The following is a 22,524-nucleotide window of genomic DNA, read 5'->3' on the forward strand; positions in this document are numbered from 1 at the left end:
AGCCCTGAATCAGACATAAGTCAGGCAGGGTGGGAGCTGCTGATCTCGCACCATGTCAAACTGCTTTTAGTCTCACAGAATCAATAGACTTTCCCACGACAGAAGAGTTTGCTCTTTTTTTTTGTTTAACCAGTCTGGATGAGAAAAGCCAACTTCTTCAGTCACGGCATGCAATGATGTTACGAATCATATTGTTGTGTTTTTGACTGTCCAACAGTGTGAAGGTGGGGAAGCAAAGTGTGAAGGTTGAATTACCTCATAAAAACACTTTCCAATTCTCCAATCAATGGAATTTACAGAAACTTTATTTCATTCTTAAATTTTCTTTTTTTTTTGCTTTAAAATTTGGTATCTCTGATCAGATTTAGTTTCTTTGCAGACCTTGTACATCCATCCCAAATTGTGTCGCCACAGTTACTTGCATGTTCTTAATAAAGCCGAAAACTTGATTACATTGCTATATGTAGTGGCAGCAGTTGACACACAAGTAGCAGAGCTAAAAAGATAACCAATGTTGTTTGATAAATGATAAAAAGGGTGGTTCCTCTGGCTCGAGATGCCCTCATTTACAGCAGAAATAAACATGTTAGAGCTGTGTAAAATAAACAAATAATTAGTTCTTGGTCTATATAGCCAGCGTAACCATTCATAACAAATGGAGATATCTGAAGGTCTGGAGTTGGAGCACATTCGAGTCATAGTACATGATCTTGTTTCTGTGCTCCATCCTGTCTCCCCTTTTCTCTCTGTCTCTGTCAGCCTCTCTTACAGCTACCTAGGTTGTTGCTTCATTATTAATAAAACAATCGGCATTCCCATTTAGTTTGTTTAAATAGATTTAATTCTAATTAAGCTTTTCTTACTTTATTATGTGTATATGCACTGTTTGGTGTTAGCTGTAGTTACTAGCTGTCTGCTAGGCCCTACCTCAGCTGTCAGTGAACTGGACCTGTGGGCTGTTTGTGGGGTTTTTGGTGCATTTCTAATGCAATTAAATCTGACAAATAATCTAATTGGCTTTCTTGGTAATTAACTGTTCAGGAAGTCTGCGCTTCTCATATTTGGAATTCTATTTTTATTCTTTTCGTATATTAAAGCTAATTCTCTTCTAAAGGTTATGGTTGTAAATTCCTAATTAAGCTTTAAAATATTAGGTAGTAACTCAGCACTTGAGCCTGTTATCCACATATGGTCACGTGAGGTTTAAAAAAAACATGGATGTCACCGTGACTGCATACTTCATTTATAAACTTATCTGTGGACATTTCTCAAATATTGCTGAAATTTTTTGGAACAACTGCCCAACAGCGTTTGGTACAGATGCATTCCTTTCTGTTTGCTCATTGTGTTGCTGATTCATGCTGACTTGTAGGTATAAAGCAGTTTAGTGCTACCATATTTACTTCTGTGAGAGACGCTGAGCCAAAACAGAAATAGACCAGGCTGAAAACAACAATATTTATATTCATCTAACTGCAGTGAAACAAAAGAGAAAAAAAGTAACTCCCACCTTCTAATATATGTGCTACTTTCAGCTTCTTAAATCCCCCCAAAACAGCCAGTGTGCAGATGAGTTTTTAATAAATGGATAATTTCTGTAAGTTATCATCAAGGCTTTAGATGACATCCCTGAACTGTGATTTGTTTCTGTCCCTTTTAATAACTTAAACGGATTTTAAAATGATCTTTAAGGTGATAAATGATGGCAAAAAAAATATTTTCATCAACTTTGTTCTAATCCCCCCAAAATGATGTAAGTACATCACAATCAATCATAAATGACATTAATGAAAGCGTCCCACTGATAATGATAATTGGAAAGTTCAGTACCATAATAAAAAATGTGAATATTATCTGGGATGACAATTTCTTAGCATAAGCACTAGTCCCACTCATACTCATGCATAAGATCATTATCTTCATTAATGTCTTGCGCACTACTTCACGAGCCTGATCCTGTGTCCTTTGCTGTTTCACATTTACTGTGTTAAAGCCTTGGGAAGTGCAAGTTTCAACCTACAAAGAAAAAAAAAGGTTGCATGCGGCGGCGTGGATTGGTCTACCATACACCTTCAGGATGAAAAGAGAACTAGCGTCATTTTTCTGAAGCAACCACGGCATTAAAAAAGGAAAAAGAGAAGAGAAAACTTTCCATCAGAGGTACCTCATGATAAATGCATGACAGAAGGTATCTGGGGAGAAAGCAGCAGAAACTCCTGGAACTTCTGGGTTGCATCTTCAACTTTTCATCACTATCTGTCTTTGTGCTGTGTGACATAATTCTGGAGAACCCCCTTTTAATGGTTTCCTCAAATCATATCTCTTTATGATGTGTCTAAGAAATGACACAGATGTGGTGCAGCGGGCCAGAACTGCAACTAAGAGCCAGGACAAAAAAAAAAAAAGCAAAGAAAAGAGAGCGAAGAATGAAAGAGAATAAAACACACTGCTGCTCTGTAAATGACCTGAAAATATCCCAACCTCTGCATCACTCCTAAAGATATCAGAGCTGTTTTTACCCAGCTCTTCAATGTGAATTAAGGCAAATGGGTAAAGCCACACTGAACACATGTTAAAAAAAATAGCAAAGCAAGTTTTTTAATAACTGTACAAAAGTGTCTTATTTGATTATCAATAAGCTGATAGTTTCATGGAGTCGCTCAAAAGAGCAGAGCAGATTTTAGATTTTAAATACAGCTTCTTTTTTGTGACAAGTGGGACATCAAGTGAAACTGACAGGAGGGGAAAGCGGCAAAGACGAGACGAATTATGAACCGGGTAAGAGTTGAAGTGGAATGTGCATCCAGCAGAGCACAGCACAGTGGGGTGCGTCAGAGAACTGCAGGGACATACTGGAAATGGTCACTGTCAACATCAGAGCAGCACTAAGAATGTTGTTGTATTAACGGGCGATTGTGGCTCAAGAGTTGGGCGTTCGTCTTGTAATCGGAAGGTTGCCGGTTCGAGCCCCGCCTCAGACAGTCTCGGTCGTTGTGTCCTTGGACAAGACGCTGCACCTATCGCCTACTGGTGGTGGCCAGAGGGGCCGATGGCACGATATAGCAGCCTCGCCTCGTCAGTCTGCTGTAAGGGATGGGTGCATATATTCTGCTTTAATTGTTTGATGAATGGTTTTGTTTTATTTTGCGAGAGACAGAAAAAAAACAAATTAAATAAAAGTCATAAATTGATTTGAAGTATTTCATCTCCAAACAAAAAAATGACTTCGTACTTGGTGGATAATCCCTTGTTGGCAAGCACAGCAGAGTGATATGCTGTGAGCGCACACAAACATAATTGGACAGGTACATATATGGAAACAATAGCTAATAAACTGAGTTACTAGCACACACACAATCCAGCTCCCAGTCCTGTCCTTGAATGGTAGACATGGGAGTTTGACAAAACCAGTCAATTAAGGAGAAGTACTGGCTTCCTCTGGAGGAAGCAGAGAGAAGGATATTGGAGAGGAGAAGTGAGCCAAGAGGAGGAGAGGAAGAAAAATGTAATGTGGAGAGGATGTTGCTGGGGATGAAAGGAAAGGACCAGCAACATATCTGGAAAAGCAAGGTTCTTATTTCCTTCATACTTTCAGTTATTTGGAGGCAATTGTACTTCCAAATATAGTTCTCTATATAAAAGATAAAATACAGTAGGGGAAGTTATTATTTGATCCGCTTGTAAGTTCATTTGATGATTAGATAGTAGGGCTGTTTGAGTTGTGTGAGGTAGTCCTGTGCTTCTGGTGACTTGGTGCCATATTTCTGTGTTGATCAAATAGAGCTGCAAGGTAGACAGTGACTGTTTCTGTTAATGATGAGCAGGACTGCCTAGCTTCAACATTAAGATTATAATTTTAATATTAACCATAGCATTAGCTGCAACCTTGTAATTTAATGACTGTTTTTGGTAAATTTTAGTCATACCATAAACCAGCCTGCTACGTCCATCTTTTATTCTGCCTGTGGATCAGACCAGCTTAATGTGTGTGACATCTGCTTAAGACTCAAATGTAGAAACTGGAGCATTACTGACTTGTTTAAAGTCCTCATAAAGCAACAGTATCTATATCAACAGTGCTGTCTTCACCTCCTACAGCTGATACATTAATCTGCAGAGCAGTGCTGCAGATAGTCACACACAGCCCCAGCAGCAGCTTAAGTAGATGACACTGACAGCTCTGAGCAACACTTTATGTCACAGAGGAGGCAATTAACCAATAAGCTTATAAAGAGATGAATATAATAATGAGCAAAACTGATTCCAGCTTATTGGTGTGCAACAGTCCCAGTTTCTTATGTGGAAAATTAATTGCCTGCCCCGTGACATACAGAGCTGTCTGTGTCAACTCACTGTTAACTATCGTGAGGGGAGGGGCTTTGTGTCTGCGACTGCAGCACTCCTGTGTGAATTTGTGTGTCAACTGTAAATGACAAGTAAAAAATTGTTCTCCTTACTTTCCTTCAAACATGCCAAACATATCACCAGATTCACAACACCATTTGTTCCTGTATGATTTACTTTTGACAGGTTCTGTCGTAGGACTGAATGGAAATACCCTCAAGAAATAAAACAGACAATATTTTTGAAAAAGTGGCTGAGCGGTTTCCTTTTTTTGTTTGAAGACACAAAGGAAGTGTGTTACTGCCATCTCTCCAAGGGACTGTATTTGTGCTTGGCCACCTGTTCTAAGTCTTTGGACAGAATGTTTATTTCAGGCATACCATATCGTGTTATGTCCTTTAGCATCACGAGACAAAGCGATGCAAATATCTGTTAAGTAAACTGAAAACTTAACATGTTTTAAGGAACTTTAGACTCATCAAAGTGCTTCATTTGCATATAAAACAGGTCAAACTATGAATGCAAAAAACAAGGCGTGTGGACGAGTATTAAGACACAATTACATAAATAAGGTCTTGCACAGAGCATAAGTGAAACGTACACTAAAGATAGGAAAAACATAAATGGACTCTGCCCACATACACTGCTTATACATTCTCTTCTGCTTGTCCTTGTCGGAGCCACGGATGGGGGTGGGGTATGCAGGAGCCTAACCCAGCTCCCATAGGGCAAGAGGCAAATTCCCACTCATATACGTGAAGAGAAAAAAAACCCCAAACTTGTATACAATTTATTTAGGTCAGGACCTGTAATGTGTATATATAGTCAAGATTTACCTGGGATGTTACAGGTGGGAGAACTCTAAATTTGGGTGGAACAGTGCAGCATCGGGAAAACAACACAATAATATGCTGCTGCTACTTTCACTGGTCTTTGTGGGTTTACCCATCTGAATTCAGGAAAATATAAGCAGATGTTATTTGAGCTATACGTGTACCTACTATAAACCTATTAATAAAAAAGTAGATATAAATTAGTGTCTGCTATACTTGATGTAACCTAGTAAAGGCACCTTAGAATAAATGAGGACATTACATGCAAGATTCAAATTGACACTTTATAACTTGCTGTAACACTTGCTCAGCAGGACTTACCTTTGAAAATGATCTCTCATCTTCATCTTGTTTCCTCTTTCTTGCATCTTTCTCTATCTATCAGTGTCGCATATTAACTTTTGTTCCCCCTCTCCCAGTGAAACACAAAAACCGTACATTTAGCTCAGAAACACATTTTGTGTCAAGCTGTACATTTGACATCACTTTGTGTTTGCTGATATCTCTCTGTAAAGTTTCATTTGCAATTACGTGCCACTTAAAATGTTACACGCTGAAATACCATGACCAAAAACTTTATCTACATCTTCACCATGAAAGTCTCACATGCCTATCAGATTTAATGGCTCATTAACTGAAGGTGTCAGGATGCTGTTCCAGATGGTTCTGGTCCACTTTAATCCGTTTATACAGCACAATTTACATACATATTAAATATGTGTCTGTATGTCTGTTATGTTGTGTATAATAAGATACACAATCATTCTTATAAGTGAACATGAATTAGATAGGTCAAGTTGCAGCAATTAATCATTTCCATGGTAATATTTTACGTCTCAACTTATCAGAAAGTATAAGGCTAAGGGCTCAGATGACGATATAATAACTGCAGCTAATATATTGTTAAATGGCCTCTTTGTGGTGTTTTCACGTTTACCACAGGCGGAAAAAATAGAATAGTAAAATACATTTCTTTAATCTACATTAAATATCTGCGCAGTTGCACAAAAAGATAGATTTATTGTATTGTCACTTGTGGAAACTCTATGTTAGGGTTACTTCACTGATATTCAGTTAGACAAGTGCTCTCAAGTCAAATGCCATCGCTTCTCAAGTCCTTGATGAGAGAGCCTTTGTATGCAAACAGCCATTTAAATGTGAGTGCCCTGCAGTGCTTTATCTAATGCAGTTTAAGTGCTGAACATTAGCTAATAATGAATTAGCCAACCCTGCATTGTATTCTTGGGTCCAACACAAGCCAATAGGTGGGAGCTGACAAGGACTTGGTGAGGTTCAATGGTACTTTTTTAAACCACAGTTAGAGGACAGTTTATGAATGTTGGTGTGATGGCTGCATGCAACCACACAACTCAAATACTCGGGTTCATGTTTACCTTCCTGTCTTATTTTTACATTGTTCAGTGAATATAAGTTAATTTGGAGTTAGTAGTTTGTAATACATGACAGCAGTAAGCTGTAGTCCAAATGATGGCGCAGAATCTGTTTTGTATTGTTTGTTACGGTAATATGGATATATGCTTTGTTAATTATTTTCTGTTCCTTTTGAGTTACCTGGCTGCCGCTCCAATCCTTCCTGGTTTGGGTGAAAGAGGAGGCTGAGGGTGGAGCTGGTTTAAATGTAGAGGCCAATAAAATGGACTTAACCATCTGTTATGACCACACAGGGGAGAATAGGGTTCTTCTTGTATTATGATTAGCGATTATCTCTGTGGTTTTGGTGTATACAATGGGGCATTCGATAGCTATATAACTGGAGCTGTCTCTCATTTGGGCAGGAAAGTTTGCCGAGTTATGGTTTATTAAGTGGTTTTTGAGTCGAATTTTGTTAACCTGGCCTTTAGTTTATGTGCCAACGTGGTTGGTAAAATAGTTTGTTTTTGTCATTTAGAAGTTTTGTAATAATTTTGTCCTTTTTGGGGTATAATACAACCCATTTTTTGAAGATTACACATGTGCCTGTATGCTCTTGGCTGCTTGGTCCCTGATAGCTGGGCTAACAGAATCAACATCCAAACTGTTCACTTGGGGACCTGATTTAATTGTAGGTAATTGTGTAACACACAGAAACAGAAGCAATGTTCTTGTAGTCAAAAACAATGCTGATCCACAGGGTAGAGGATTAAACTGAACTGGAAAGGATTAAATGAGACAAGTAATGCTGACTTATTTGTCATTTTCTTTATGTTAATGTGAATGCTTGAATGTCAATGTGCTATATAAAGTAGAAAAGTGCTTCAGTTAAACTTTTTTTTTTAACATCTGACACATTTATGCTCTACAAGTCAGATGGGATAGTAAAAGCAAGTAGGCGATGGCATCAGCCCCATTTCCATTTCCAAATGCCAAATGCTCAAGAGAGAAACTCTAATTAATCTCCCACACCTTTACCACTGTGGCTTTTCAGATCATTTTCTTTTGAAATGGAAAGTAAGACTCAGTGGGATAATGCAGATCAAAACATGTTGCCATTAAGGCCATTTAGAGCATGCCTTTGAAACAAATGCACAGTTTCCCCAGGGGTCAACGCGATGTTGCGTGCAGGTAATGAATATACAGCCGAAAACATAATTTAACACGCTGATCCAGAACAACAAAGAATACTTTTCTAATACAAATTCAAATTTATCTCAGAAGTATCTTGCTGATGCTTGAATATAAAAAAACAAAACAAAAACAGGAAACTTCAAAGCGTGGCCTATCAACTCGAGCAGTGAAAGGAGATACTGAGTGCATGAAATGCCCTTTTAGGAGATATCAAAATTCAGAGTTCCTGCATAACTTGTATGATAATGCTGCAAACTACAGATAAATAAGCTCCTCGGTAGTAAGTCCATCTTAGGAGCGGCTGTCGCAGCCAAAACGTTGGCTTTTTCACTTTTATCTTTCCTTTTAAATCCAGAACAGTTTGTTTTTACAACAAAGCGTGCTTTATTTGCTGCTCTGTCTTTTTTAATACCATATAATTAGAGAAGTCCATAAATAAATACGCATTTGGCTTGCAACTGCAGCATTCACTTACAGAATGAACAACAAGTCAAAGAACCATCAATCAAAGACCATCTTGCTATATTATGACACAAAACTAGTTTCTTCATAACAGAAAATTAGACAAGTCTTGGTATGTTTAATATTAATTTAGCTAAACAACACTTATTATCAGTACCATTGCCTATATTTGGCATCTTGCAGCCATCGAGTTTACTGCAGCAAAGACCATCTAACACAACATAACACAAAGGGAAATTCTGACACAATTTTTGTTACCAAAAGGTTTTTGTGTACCAAAATATATAAAGGTTTGGGTTATACAATAAATTTGGGCTTAAAGTGCAGATTTTGAAATATATTGTGTTAACCACAAATGAATTACAGGAATTTTTATACACATTTTGAGAGACTGAACTGTAAATACACAATAATGAATAAAAATCTTTATTGTCAGGAACGAGTACAAGCTCACTTATACTGTATAAGTCACAGTGACAAAGTGCAGCTATGTAACTATGGATCATTGCATACCACTGTTGTAATAACCAAGAAAGGCCTCCATTGACTTTAAATGTCAGTGGCACATATCTAAGCTTCCCATACTGCAGAGCACTACGGTTTTCTACATATTTTATCTTTTGTTTATTGCAGTATAAATTTTAGTTAATCTGCTTCCACACTGCAAGACTGTGGCTGTGCATGGGGCAGTTAAATAAATGCATGGGTTTTATTTCTTCCACCCATACACACTTTATGCTGCCAGTGGGTACTCAAAATAAGCAATATAACAAAAAGTGTTTTGCGGTTGTATTTTTCAAATTTCACATTTCACATTCGTCTCACATGTAAAACAGCTGTAACATTTCATAAAGTCCTTCCAACCAAATCAAAATAATTCAGAATTGTTGCCACTGATTACTTGTAGTTATTTTAAAAATAGTGTCAAGCACAGATTTACAGACTAGGCATCTTCCGTACCTCTTGTGGGAGTGCTTCAGCTTTTATTCTGGGTAAAAACTGCAACCTTTTTTAGATTATCCTTCAGCTTGTGGAAGCAAGGACACTTCCTTCTTTTTCTCCAGTTCCAAAAGCTTTGAACGTACCTCACTCTTAACTTAACCATGTCCCAGCTCCGTTACTACCAAGTTGCTGTGATATTAGGCCAACTACACACACTTCTGTATCACTGCAGTCTGAAAAGAAATTGTAAGAGCGAGATAAACTTACCTACAAGGTTAAACTAGAAATTACATAACTGCTCTCTAAAATAATGTTCTGTTTTTTAAAGTAAAATAATAAATGAAAATACCAAACCATTGAATAGGTTTGCTACTGACTCAAGACAAATACAAATAAAGAACAGTGTAAGCAAAATAACTCATTAGTCCCAGAAAACTCTATACACATAAGGACCGGGCAGGCTTGAAAGATGCTTGGAGTATTAGCTTTTTAATTAACTGGAAACCAAGTAGTTATAAATTAAGTAGTTATAAATCCATATAATTGCACACGAAGGTCCAAGTTATGAGTCACAAAAAGCATGAACAGCTCAATTTAATTCTAGCCTAATTAAAAATAATATTCAATTAACCTGCCTAAAGTGCCAATTAAATCACCCACCCCAAACCACTGCACTCCGAGGCCTAAAGAGACACATAATGTTTAATTAGGGACAAAACATGCACAATGATGAGAGCTGAAACTGGAACTAAAAACATATTGAAATCATCATCAAACATGGGAGCTAGTTTTCTCACAACAAACACACATCTTGCAACACTGGCTAATGTGATACCTGCAGTTAAAAGGAAGAAGAAGAAAACTATTTTTTCGTACCCGTTATCAAAGCAGACACACTAGGTTCAGCATAATGAAAAGGCTTGCATGCTCTGTGTGTCATGAATAAATGAGCAATAGACATTCCGCTTACTGCTGACGACATATAGGCCACTTGCACAAAGTATCTGTCAATGAGTCAGTTTTTTGCTGATTTGGAAAAATTTGGAAGTAAACAATGAGTGCGCTCATCCAGGACTATACTTACCGCATGCCTCTAATCTGCTTTAAAGCCATGTGGATTTACAGCTGCAGAGACAGCTCAAACCCACATGTTTCAGCTTTAATTCACTCTGACTGATGGAAAGATTTAAATGTATTTAACCTGCTTCCATGGTTCAGCTAAGCGCAGCTCATGCACTTTATTCATTTGTCTACTTCATGTCAAGATTACTTGCAAAGTTTTTAAATGTGAATCCAAAGTCCTGCTTTGTTCTTTCATATTTTTGTCAAAAACGCTGACTTGCATGAAATTGTAAGAAGGAAAAAAAATGTGTTTGCTTTTAAAAGAGATGCACCGATTTGGTCATTAATCAAGATGGCTAACAAACCACTCAGAGATGAAAGTTTCATTACAGTGACAAAGCCTGGGTGAACTTTAGATACAATCATCCAGTAAAGTGGGAAAGACACATGCATGGTACTGCTATATACCACATACCATATGGACGACTGGTAATTACTTCAAACATACCCTTTGAGTCAGTTCTGTCTTTTAATAGTACATCTACTGCAGCTATGTAGCACTATGACATTTTGAGGTTCTCAGAGTGTAATAACAATACTCTTCCACTCCACTTCCACCGCTTTCACCCATAGGCAGCCAGAGGCAGTGAGAAATTGCTGAGTAGTTTAAATATGCACTTAGAGACAGCCTGGCCTGTCCAACAATAGTCTATGTGAAGATGGGAATGGAGTGGAATTGCTTTTAGAGAGAAGCACTGCTGTAGTATTCAGCTGCCCCACCACCCAACACCCCCCAAAAAAGAATCTGAATTCCCTGGTTGAGATATTCACAAAACATGTTGCAACCACATAATAAAGAGCTCAGCATGTCCTGGTATGTTTTCTGAGGATGAAGCCGCAAAATCCAACTACAACCATCTGGTTGGGGATTTCTGACAGTGGCTCAGACAGCACACTGAACTGGACTGGACTGTGAGCTCGAGATGACAGCGTAAACACTCTGTTCATCTGCCATGCCAAAAGACTTCGCACCGTCTCTGCAGGCCATCGTTCAGATCCTTCTGACCAAGATGAAAGCATCTGGAACTTGTGACGCTTCGGAGCTGTTCCAAAGGGCTTCGTGAAACTTTACACAGTTGGCAAAAACATCAACCAAAACCCCGTTTCTTTTTCTCTCACCTCTGCACAGTCCCAGGCCAAAGACGATAATGACCCAACTGGCAGCCGGTCAGCTGTCCCACTGTAGCGTGATGAGTGAAAATGAAATTGATTTGAAAATTCTACCCCAGCCCAGGCTGGAACAGAAGGGATTATTGTGCTGATTGTACTAATACTGCATCCTTCCCCTCTCCCTCCTTCCTATACTAATTCTACTCATCGTACTCCTTTTTCCCTCTCTGTTTGTGACTCTTCCTTGGTCAGAGCTCTTTAGTTACCAGCCGTACCCTTTCCAGGGCTTTCCTTTAAGATCCTTGTGAAGAAACTCATCTATGAGTTTCATCTCATCTGACTTCATGTTCCCTTTGTGAATCAGGTTAAGACTACACAGCTGGACAATTTAATGTTGGCAGGGAGAGGAGAAAAGGACAACGGGTGGGTGGTGAAGAGCAAAGAGGGACTGAGAGAGATGCCTAGGGAGGTTCTAAACTCTAAAGAGTGAGAGAGCGCAAGAGAGAGTGAGAATGAGAGAGAGAGAGAGAGAGAGAGAGAGAGAGAGAGAGAGAGAGAGAGAGAGAGAGAGAGAGAGAGAGAAAGAAAGCAGCTCACCAATCTAATGAGCTGCAGAGAGAAAAGTAAAGCCCCCTGGGGACTGGATATCCCAAATGATGTTCCATTGCTGCCCCTCTGTCAGGAAATCCAGAAATTGATCTGTTTTTGCTCAATTTTCCTCCCACCACTGTCTAGAGTACATACTGCGCTATATAAATTTCAGCTCATGAAAGCATTTGTCAAAGTTTTGACGTTGCATCTTCATTGTAAATTACTGTGACAGAAATTTTGATGATAGGTCAGTTTTGTGGAGCTGTGGTGGAACTTGATGCTATGCATGAGACCATTAAATAGTCATCACTGTAGCATCAGCTTTCACCACCAGTCCATGCTTGAAAATTAATTTAATGCAGCTCTGACAGCTCTAATGTACCCGACTCTCTCTCTTTCTACCGGCCAATTACCTGTCTCTCCATGACATGGAAGTAGGCACATCACAAGGACAGATCAGAACACAACTGGAAATAACAAATAACACCAGAGGGACAAAGCACCCACTCCTGGTTATTAAAGCGGTACACTGGACACCAGGACTCTCAGGCCAGGCAGACCTAAAATGGTAAAAAAAAGAATGCTTGGACACTCCCAAAAGTTGATTCTGTGCATCTGGACATAGCGTTTTCAATGGGAGAAACGTTTCATCACTCATCCAAGTGACTTCTTCAGTCTCAGCTGACTGCAGGTTTCCCCAACCTTATAAATGCTTGGACTCTGCTAGCATAATGGACAGGTTTTTGATGGGGCTCCCACACAAACGCAAAGCAGAGGATGAGGCGTTGCCAAATATCGTTCCAAACCATATTTCTTGTTAAAAAAAGGGGGGCCTACCAAAAAAAGTTTGGGAACCACTGTCCAAACTGAAGGTGTGAAGTTGCCAGAATAGCTGAAGAGCAGATATATAGGACAGCCACAGGTACCTGGGTGTCCCACAGGACAATAGGAACCACGATAAAGATACACAAAGATCAGACATAGTCAAATATCTCAACAAGGTTTGTCAGGTGCTAAGAAACTAGCTGAATGCTAGGAATGAAATCAAAGCCATCAATACATAATCCCTACAGATACCCAACTGGAATAATAAGCTGACCACAGGAGGAGATAGATGCCACTAATGTAATGACATAAAAACTCCTCACAACTCCTGAAAACTCTTGAGGCTCTATGAGCACGAGAAAGAGAAAGGGCAAGAACCAGACTGTCAGAGCCACAGCCGAAGATATAACAGAGCATTCACGAAGACATCAGGAAGACTGCACCCAAGATGAGCTGCTCCATGAATGCCTCAGGCAGCTGAAGACGAACAGGTGAAGAGGAACAGGAGGAGGAACTATCGTGGACAACCAAATCCCTGCTATCAATAGACAGAGCAAGTGGAACACATCAAGAAATACTATCAGCAGCCAGAAAAGGCCAGCCTAAAGCATAGCACACAGGCTCTGTTGATCATGAACTACACAAGACCAGGCCCTAAGCACCAGATCCATAGAGGCTGGAGTCTACCACAACCAAGCGGACACAGGTTACAGACTATGCAAAGGTCTAGGATGTAGGATCCAAGCTGCATTTTAAATAGAGTGACACAACTAAGTGTCCAGGAAGGTGTACAAGAACATCTGTACCAAATACTGACTATAAGTCCCCAAGTCCCGATAGGTGGTTGAGAACAACAGGGCTAAGGTCTCGTGGGACTCTGAGTTCCAGACAGATGAGCAGCTCCTAGCCAACATGCAAGACATAGAGGAGGTGGAAAAGAAACAGAAGACTGCAGTTGTGTTGGGTGTAGCAATCCCAGCAGACTGAAACATCAGGAAGACAAAAACAGAGATATATCAGGGGCTGAAGGAGCAACTGGAGTAGACATGGAAGGTAAAGTTCTAACTGCTCCCAGTGGTAATATGAGCACGAAGAGCTGGAACTCCAAAACTGGAAGAGTAGCGCCATCAGATTCCAGGCATAACATCGGAGGTCTCTGTCGAGAAAAGTGTAGTCATAGGAAGAGTTAAGATACTGCCCAGAACTGTCCCGGGACCACACGTGACAAAAACACACACACACACATAGATACAGTGGTGTTTTTGTATGTTTGTCACACTTAAATGTTTCAGATCATCAAGGCAATTTAAATATTAGCCAAAGATCACACAAGGAAACACAAAATGCAGTTTCTAAATGAAGGTGATTAATATTAAGGGGAAAAATTCCAAACCTACATGAGATATAAAAAAATAGGAAATCAGGGACACTTTTTTAACCCTTTAAAACCGGTCAGAGTGGGCACGCTCCATTTTGTGCAACTATTTTTAAATCCCTGTAGAACTGCAACCACATAAGCTAGCGCAATAATTTTTTTTGCATATGAAACCGGAGGAGTTGTACTTACATCTTATGCCATCAGCTTGTCCTAGGTCACAGTTTCCTTCCACATATAGCTTTTCAAAAACTGCATAAAAAGCACTTGCAGCAACAAAAACATAATATCCCAGAAACACGCTTTGCCGATCCGATCAGCTGTTTGTAACACTTCCTACGTTGGAATAGACGTCAGCGCGAAATGTAGTTTTTTTTACCATCAGGGCCTCATAAGCCTATACTTATGTTTTTAAAAGTTATGTCTGACTTTATGACTTTCTGTGTCGTTTCTGGGATGCTTAGAACTCATATTGCACTGCTGGAAATAGTTTATTTTGATGCATATGCTGCTTTTTTGCAAATTTGCAGTATAATATTTATTTTCGTTTTTCCTGCAGTATATAAAAAATGGTGTATTTCAAAAATAAAACTATGAAGACACTCAAAATAAATTTCCTGTGGTGGGAAACTATTTTGTGCAACTTTTTTGCATTTACAGTTTTGAGGGATAAGCCCCTTAAATTTTTCTAATTAGAAATATATGTTAAAAAACCAAAAACGATTTTAATTTTTTTTGTAGTTTATTGCACTTTTTTGCAATTTATGTAATTACTATGCACTTAATGCAGACATATTATTATAATTTGGGCTATAATGGTTGTATTGATGTATAGCAACTTGAAATACTCCCAAAAATGGCACTACAGCATGTAAAAATATAATATAAGCTCTGGTGGACTTGGTTCTATGGTAGGTCTTAAAGGGTTAACACCACTGTATACAGAGAGGAGAGCTGCATATTTAAATATATATCAAACGAAATAAACATTATGCAGTCAATTTGGCTAAAAGTGGAAGTTTTAATCATGCAAATTAAAAAAAAAATTAATAATATTAAATAGAAATTGAAATTTAAAAAAAAAAAACCTGCATTCACTATTTTTCAGAACTGTGAATCTGTTAGACTAACATCATGTTGTAGTTGTGTCACAGCCCGATTTGACCAACTCTGACTAAAATTAAAGGAAAATTTCTGGAAAAGAAGATCCTTTGAGGCGAAAGCACAAATACAGAACCATCGTCCCTGGAAGTAACAAGGAAGCACAATGAGTTGTTAACATGCAGATTTCTGACCCAGAGGAGCGCAATCACAGGCACTGCACTATCAGTGGTTTAATAAGCAATTGTCAATTATAAAGGCTTCGCCTGAGACTGAAACCTCTTCCTTAAGGCCGCTGCATAGAGAAGGACAAAAAAATAAATTAAAAAGTAAACTGTTGTGACACAGAGAAACTGCTTCAAGAAATGTGGTGAAACTTATCTTTTTCCTCTCCTCAGATTTATTTCTTGTGCTTTGCTAAGGATGAGAACAGTTTGATTTCACTTGTTGGCATCATCCTTGTAAAAACAGGCTAAGGCTAAGTCACCATGGAAGCAAGCGCTGAAATATGGGGTGCTTTTCAGCGACCTAAATCTTATAGGTTTGCAACATCACTGCTGGGATACAGGCTTGGATTTAATATGCTAGGACTTGTGTTCGTGTTTTCCAGAGGCAAATGTCACTTCAAGCAGTTGCAGATTTAAATAAAAAGACCTCCTTTAGAGCAAGAAGACAGCTTAGGGACAGATCTTTGAACAGCACACAGCGGCACAAGATCATTAAGATATCAGCAAACTTAGGATGGAATTTTCTTGCTTCTGAGATAACCAAAGAAACTATGTTACAAAACCTCAGTATTCACATAGTTTGAATTAACAGATTTTAAGTCTACTGAACATCAGATGATTCTGATTTACTTCACACTACAACCGATGGTGTAAACATATTTATCTGAGCCATTGATATTCTTCAGATATAGACTTAAATGTGGTTAAGACTGTAGATTATTCTTTTTATATAGTGCTGGAAAACAGACTGCTAAAATTTCTGCCGTGTGATATAGAAGCCATGCAAGTAAAAATCAATGTAGATTCTCTGCTGTTCTGTACAACACAGGTTGTTAGAGATATGTGTCAATATCTAGCCTACATTCACTTTTGATCCAGAATGAATGAGATTCTGTGAGCAAAGCACTGTGTCAGGCTCAGGCTAGAGTATATGCGCTTGTCACATCAAGTATTAGTTGGTCAGTAGGCTTAGGGTTATCTAATCCTAACCCTAGCCTAGCTACATATAACTTACTATTCAAATCTTGTAATAATAAATCAGTCAGCTATAACTCGACTGAGTGTCCACTGTGATTTCCAGTGCAGATTGTTGCTTTATGACTGTGGTATTGATAAAAATATAGAGCAGAGAGCTGATGCAATCCTTTATATTATTCCCATGACATCGATGAATCTGCAGCCTCGCAGAGCTTAAATAAACACTCGTGATGCAGTGTTTCACTGTGACTCACAACGGTGCTACAAATCTGAAAGTTTTGCGCATGAGGAGAAAGAGTTTAGTTTGCTTATTTACTCAGCATGACACACTTCTGCCCCTGGTAAAAATAAATTTCCTGTCTCATTTCAGTAGCGAGGCCCTGCTGCTGTGTGCTCTGTCACAGCGGCTGTTTGGCCACATACTGTTTCTCTACTCCTGCATCGCTCCTCTCGTGTCACGACTGCAGCCACAGGCTCAGCTAAAGGAGCGCAGGCCTTATTACGCCCCCGGGTCAACAATAACCCCTCAGCCTTCACAACCCCCCCCTTACGGAATCAGCAACACTGTGTAACACGACAAATTACTAGCCAACGGCCTCCCACGCCCGCTCAAACTTTGTACGTTTTAGCCTTAGTGGTCCTGCAACTACCTCCCACCAAACCCCCTCTCGATCCTATTTGTCAGGTGGAAACTGGGTGTGAAAAATGGTTGTGTTTTTCAGCAGAGCCACGGGGCTCTGAGCCAGAGCTTATCGCTGTCTACCTTACGATAAATAAGACTGATCATCAGTCCCAACAAGATGCATTGCAAACATCAAATTAATTATGACACTCACTGAGCGATTACCACAGATTATTCAAACATCGTTTGGCAGATATAAAGGTGAAATAGTGGACTGGGGATACAGTTTTCCCAGAAAGTGGAATCTAATTCGGCAGGTGAGCGCAGAGCCTGCCACGTTACCTCACCTTTAAAGAATAGAGAGTGACTAGGGTGGGGGCAAATGGCTGATTACAGCAACGAGGCAGTCAACTGGATGTGGAAAGTGAAACAAATAGCTGTGACCCCCGCTGAGTTCAACAGTAACTGAGTCAGATGACTAACTTGATCAGCAGATACCTAAATGGATGGCACCTGTGCACCAGAAGGAATCCATTAAAGGGATTTATTCTTGGTGTGTGTGTGTGTGTTTGGGCATACAGCTTTTGTGTGTATGCAAGCTCAGGGCACATGTGAGGAAATGCGGAAATGTGTGTGCTTGCATTTTTTTTTCTCTTATATGGGGCTGGGGAAGCGGTGTCCATGCCTGCAGGCTTTGTTGACCGGCTGTGCTAAAAGTCCAGCATATAACCGCAGTTTGTTCTCTCACAGCCTAGAGGCACTGTAAACCTACACAGGTTGTCATGTTTTTTATCATATGTGTTAAGCATTTTGAATTTGCATGTAATGAACACATGAAATATAAAGAAAATTGCCATTGCCACAGTCACTATGTGGTGAACTAATTGATTTGGAGTACATTTAAAGGATTGGGGAGAGTGGGTGAGAGGGGCTGCTGAGGAAAAGCCCTGTGCACAAAACATATGAATAAACAAATAAATAAACAAAACAATCCAAATCCTCTTTCTGCATTCATAGCCTGTCAAAAACGCATGGCTGTCATCACGTGTTTACCCAGACGTGCCGAGCAGTATCACAATAAGACAGTTGTCAGCTTCCATTGTTTACGAAGTGATTACATGGGATGTCTTAACATATGTGCTGAATAAATAAATAAATAAAAATGTAAAAAGCAAAAAACCCGCGTAAAGAGAGAATCTTTAAATTTGCGGGGCCACAAACAAAGCTGCAAAAGCAAAAAACCCTCAAACGAGCTCTCAGCTGCACTGCTGCTACTTCATCTTCTTGCCCCCCTGCAGACTGCTGGCAGTTAATCTTTTCCTAACATCTAATGGAGGATTCGTCACACGTCGTTTTTTTCAACATGTTATTCCTGTCTGCAATCAGTAATCAGTCTTTGTCGTTAACCCTCCCACCACCATGATTGCCACGGTCACGGTGACGCACTTTGCCTTTTATCAAGAGCATCTTGATCTTAAGTTCATAAAGCGGTGTGACCACCGCCGCAGCGTCCTGTGTCACAAAGATTCTCACAAAGGTTGTGACACAAAAGTTAGAAACGCAAGCGGAGAACATGCAATCGCTCAACATTTCCGTCACTTCTCTGTACTGAACAAACGAGAAAAAAAGTTCGTAAAGAAACGACAACAACAAAAATAAATGAATGCATAAAACAAGCTGCAATCTTTCGCTCGGAGGATCCTGCTGCTGCTGCTCAGCATCCAGAGAGAGGCGGGGGTGTGGGGAAGCAGCAGAGGAAAGTTGGAAGCAGAGTCTTACCTTATAATCGCCGTGTCGCCCTGTCGGATAGTGATGTTGTCGGTGGCCCTCTGCATATCCACACTCCGGACGGGGAATCCTGTGGGGATAAGACAAAGCAGTCTGAAAAACGAAGCCTGTAACTGCCTCCAGCACGACTTGCGTCCGACTTGCATTTTTTAAAGCACAGGAGCGCGCGCGCGTTTCTGCAGTTATAAATCCAAGGGTGAAAAAGGGGGTAGGGGGAAACAGTCGTAGTTGTCCACACTTCTGGTAAACGCGGGAATGTTTTTAGGTCCAAAGCAGTTCGGAATGAATGGGTGACACGAGGTTCCGAAAATACTTTTTTGGAGGGGGAGGGGGGGCCAAAATCCTCCTTCTGTACTCCAGTGACGCACAAAGCTCTCCGCGTAAAGACACGGCACAGCGACGATGGAGAGAGGCAAGCTTCTGTTTAGAGTCTGGGAGAATCACCCCCCACCACCACCCCCTACCTCTCTCTCTCTCTCTCTCTCTCTCTCTCTCTCAGATTATCCAGCCGTCTGACTCCGATGCTCCCCTTATTGGTTGTCAGGACAACAGCACCACCTGAGGTCCCTTTCGGTGAGACACAACCGAACGAGGACCGAGGAACACCGTGGAATAAGTTTATTTTTGTTTTTATTTTTAGAGAATAAAAAAAACAAAAATATTCAACAGAAGAAAAGAATCGAGTTGTGTATCTGAATATCCATGAAGGCTATTACGCGTCTTGAATATCAGAACAGGTTTTGGACACAAACAGAGAAAAAAATATAATAAAAACAACCCAAACTTCAAGTTTTAAATAGGTCTAGAAAACTTTCCTTCCTTGAGGTGAAACCATGCAGAAAGACGCTTTCCCTCTGAGGATCACTTCAGTACCATTACTCTTCAAACAAGCTCATTTATCTACAGCAGGTATCCACTCATTTACACCATTAGCTCCCATAGCATTTCCATGCCTAGCAGATTTGCAGTGGACCATGAGATCTCCAGTGGATACTTTTTGTACCTAATTATGATTTAGGTGGAGAGCCTGTTGTTTGCATTATACAATTCCATTTAACATGTTCCATTAAATGTTAGACATGAAATTAAACCAAAGGATATTTTTGGAAGCATTCTCTATATATAATAGAAAAAAAAATTATACTTATTTTTACCATTTTGAGGATGATACGGAGCCGTGAATAGCTTAACCAGACATAATCACCTCTTGTCAAGATTAGCATTGACTGTTGTGATGCCATAGCTTGATAAGTAATTACATCCACTTTCAGCATAAGCAAGGACACAAGTTTGTGAGGTGCACGCCTCGCAATTATGCAGACATGTGAATGCAGCATGAGCTTGTAATTTCACCACTTGCCAATCAAACGCTGGCTTAATAGGCCCTGATCTAATGCTCAGTTGACGATGTGCTTAATGAAGTGCAGTGTAACAATTTAGGCAGTGCATTTAGCATTATTTGATTCTGCAAATACATTAATACTAATGCGAATCATTGTCATTCGCTACATAGTGCACTCCCATTTTTTTTATTTTTTTTTTGCCTCTGGGGGTATGCAGTTAATAATTCAGAATCACACTTTAATTCTTTAATTGTAGTGCTCTAAACTAGTCACACTGATACAAGCACAGCACTTGCTGAGGTCATGACCTGAACGTAGAATAATTACATATGTTCTTAACATTGCAATTACTCCAGCTAGCTTAAAAACACAATCAGACACAATCAGTTGCCTGTTTTACAGCAGCCTCTCGAAGCATCTTTACCCTCCTTTTTTAATGCAGACTTTTTGGATGCATTAGAAAAATTGAAGAGCACATGAGAGTAAAACTGATAAGGACCACTGGGGTAATTTATGTCAGTAAATGTATGGAGGTGCTTATGTTAGTGCATTAGTTGAGAAGTGTTAAACTGTTTACAACGAGGGACGCTTGAAAAGCTGCTCCCTACTTGGTGCTTAATAAATAGTGCTTGTTACAGTTTTCCTCATCTTCTAGAGGTTTAAGCTATCTTGGTGATTTCACTTTATGAAAGAGCATATGCATTAAGACCACTTTAAAAGGTTTACTGGGTTCACAAGAGGAGAGAAGAGGGTCTCTGTGAAATACAGATTTATGTAGGGATGACTCCTACATGCCTTTTTGCTTTATTTATAGTTATAAATTCTCAAAAGTGCGCTGGTGATCCAAGAGACTTTATATGTGTAATAAGTTGAATTCTTGCTTTTATGGCAGCGAGATGGCAGAGTGGAGGCCAACAAAACAGCTGCTTTAACCGGGTCTTATCAGAAGTCCACTGACGCCTGGAGGCCTTCCCTGTACTAAAGGCTCACAGACACTCACACAGAGACAAACTGAATGCAGGGAAACACAGCAGTTATTATTGTGTTGGTGCTATGCTGGTGTTGGAGTTTGAATAGCAGACGTGGTCATGGATTCTCCTTTTGTGCATGCAAAATAAACTGTACATAACATATTGTACGTTATCCAGAATATGACATGTAGAACAATGTGATGCATTGTTTGCTGTTTACATTACAAAATAAAATAAGATCCCCTCAGTCTGCAGACAGCTGGGAGCCAAAAGGACACAACAGAAGAGGCAAAAGTCCTTTTTATTTGCTAGTTCATGCTGGCATACATTCTACACAGCTGGGGTCAGAAGTTTACATAAACCATTCATGGATGAATGTCATTATAATTTTGGGCTTTTCATGATTTCTTTCAACTGTTCTTTTTCCAGAGTGGGATGTTTGTACATTATACATACTGCATACAGTTTTCTCTAATCCACACAAGTTCAAAAGTATACATACAGGTTCAAATATTTACATATACCTTCACTAATATTTGGCACTATATTTAAATGTGCCTTAGAAACTTTTGTTAGCCAAGCTTATAGCAGAATCCTGGCTGGATATTTGACTCTTCTTGGCAGAAAATGGTACAGTTAATTCAAATTAATTGGTTTCTGGCACATAGATGGCTATTAAACATAGTCCACAAATTTTCAATAAGGTTAAAGTCGGGGCTTTGGGAAGTTCAATCCAGAAGATTAATGGGCCATTTCTAAACAAGTGCAGAAAAAGTTGAATGTTATTCAAATGTGTCACCACTTTATCAAAATCTGGAAGAAACCCCAAACTGTCAGCTTCAGATGAGAGGAAATTGGTTAGGATGTTTAACAACAACCCAGCATCCTCCAGCATTCAAGACTAAAATGAACTGGGAGCTGCTTGAACACTGGTGTCACTGTCCACAGTGAAGTGAGGTTTACGTCACCAGGGTCCGCGAGGGTACCAAGAAAAGAGCCACTGCTCCAAAATCAGCTCTTTTAAGTTAGTCCACATGGAAGAGTCAAATGCCTTCTGGAGAAAAGTCAGACAAGACAAAGATTGAGTCCTTGGTGGTCGACACAGCTGAGTGTTCCAACAGGACAAATTATCACAAACACAAATCTAAACTGGTTTTGGAATCGATAAAGCAGGCTAACATTAAGCTTTGGAAGACTACAAGATTTGTGAATGCTATCAATTCTGCCAAGGAGAATGCTCAAATATCCAGCCAGAATTATTCCAGGAGCTTGTTAGTGGCTACCAAACCATCTGGTCGAGGTCCAACACTGCTAAGGGACTGTTA

General features: G+C 39.6%; 1 protein-coding gene across 2 annotated transcripts in view; it reads right to left on the reverse strand.

Annotated features, from left to right (window-relative positions):
* Positions 1 to 22,524, reverse strand: part of lsamp (limbic system associated membrane protein) — a 476,457-nt gene that overhangs the window by 212,522 nt on the left and 241,411 nt on the right. The window contains exon 2 of one of the 2 annotated variants that reach the window (XM_004567024.4): positions 18,877 to 18,955. In XM_004567024.4, coding sequence (XP_004567081.1) covers positions 18,877 to 18,955 — 79 coding nt within the window. Of the gene's footprint in view, positions 1 to 18,876; positions 19,317 to 22,524 lie in introns of those variants that run through there. The other variant, XM_004567022.3, reaches the window with a different exon arrangement.

This window comes from Maylandia zebra, linkage group LG14 (assembly GCF_041146795.1).
Source record: "Maylandia zebra isolate NMK-2024a linkage group LG14, Mzebra_GT3a, whole genome shotgun sequence".
NCBI classification, from domain to species: domain Eukaryota; kingdom Metazoa; phylum Chordata; class Actinopteri; order Cichliformes; family Cichlidae; genus Maylandia; species Maylandia zebra.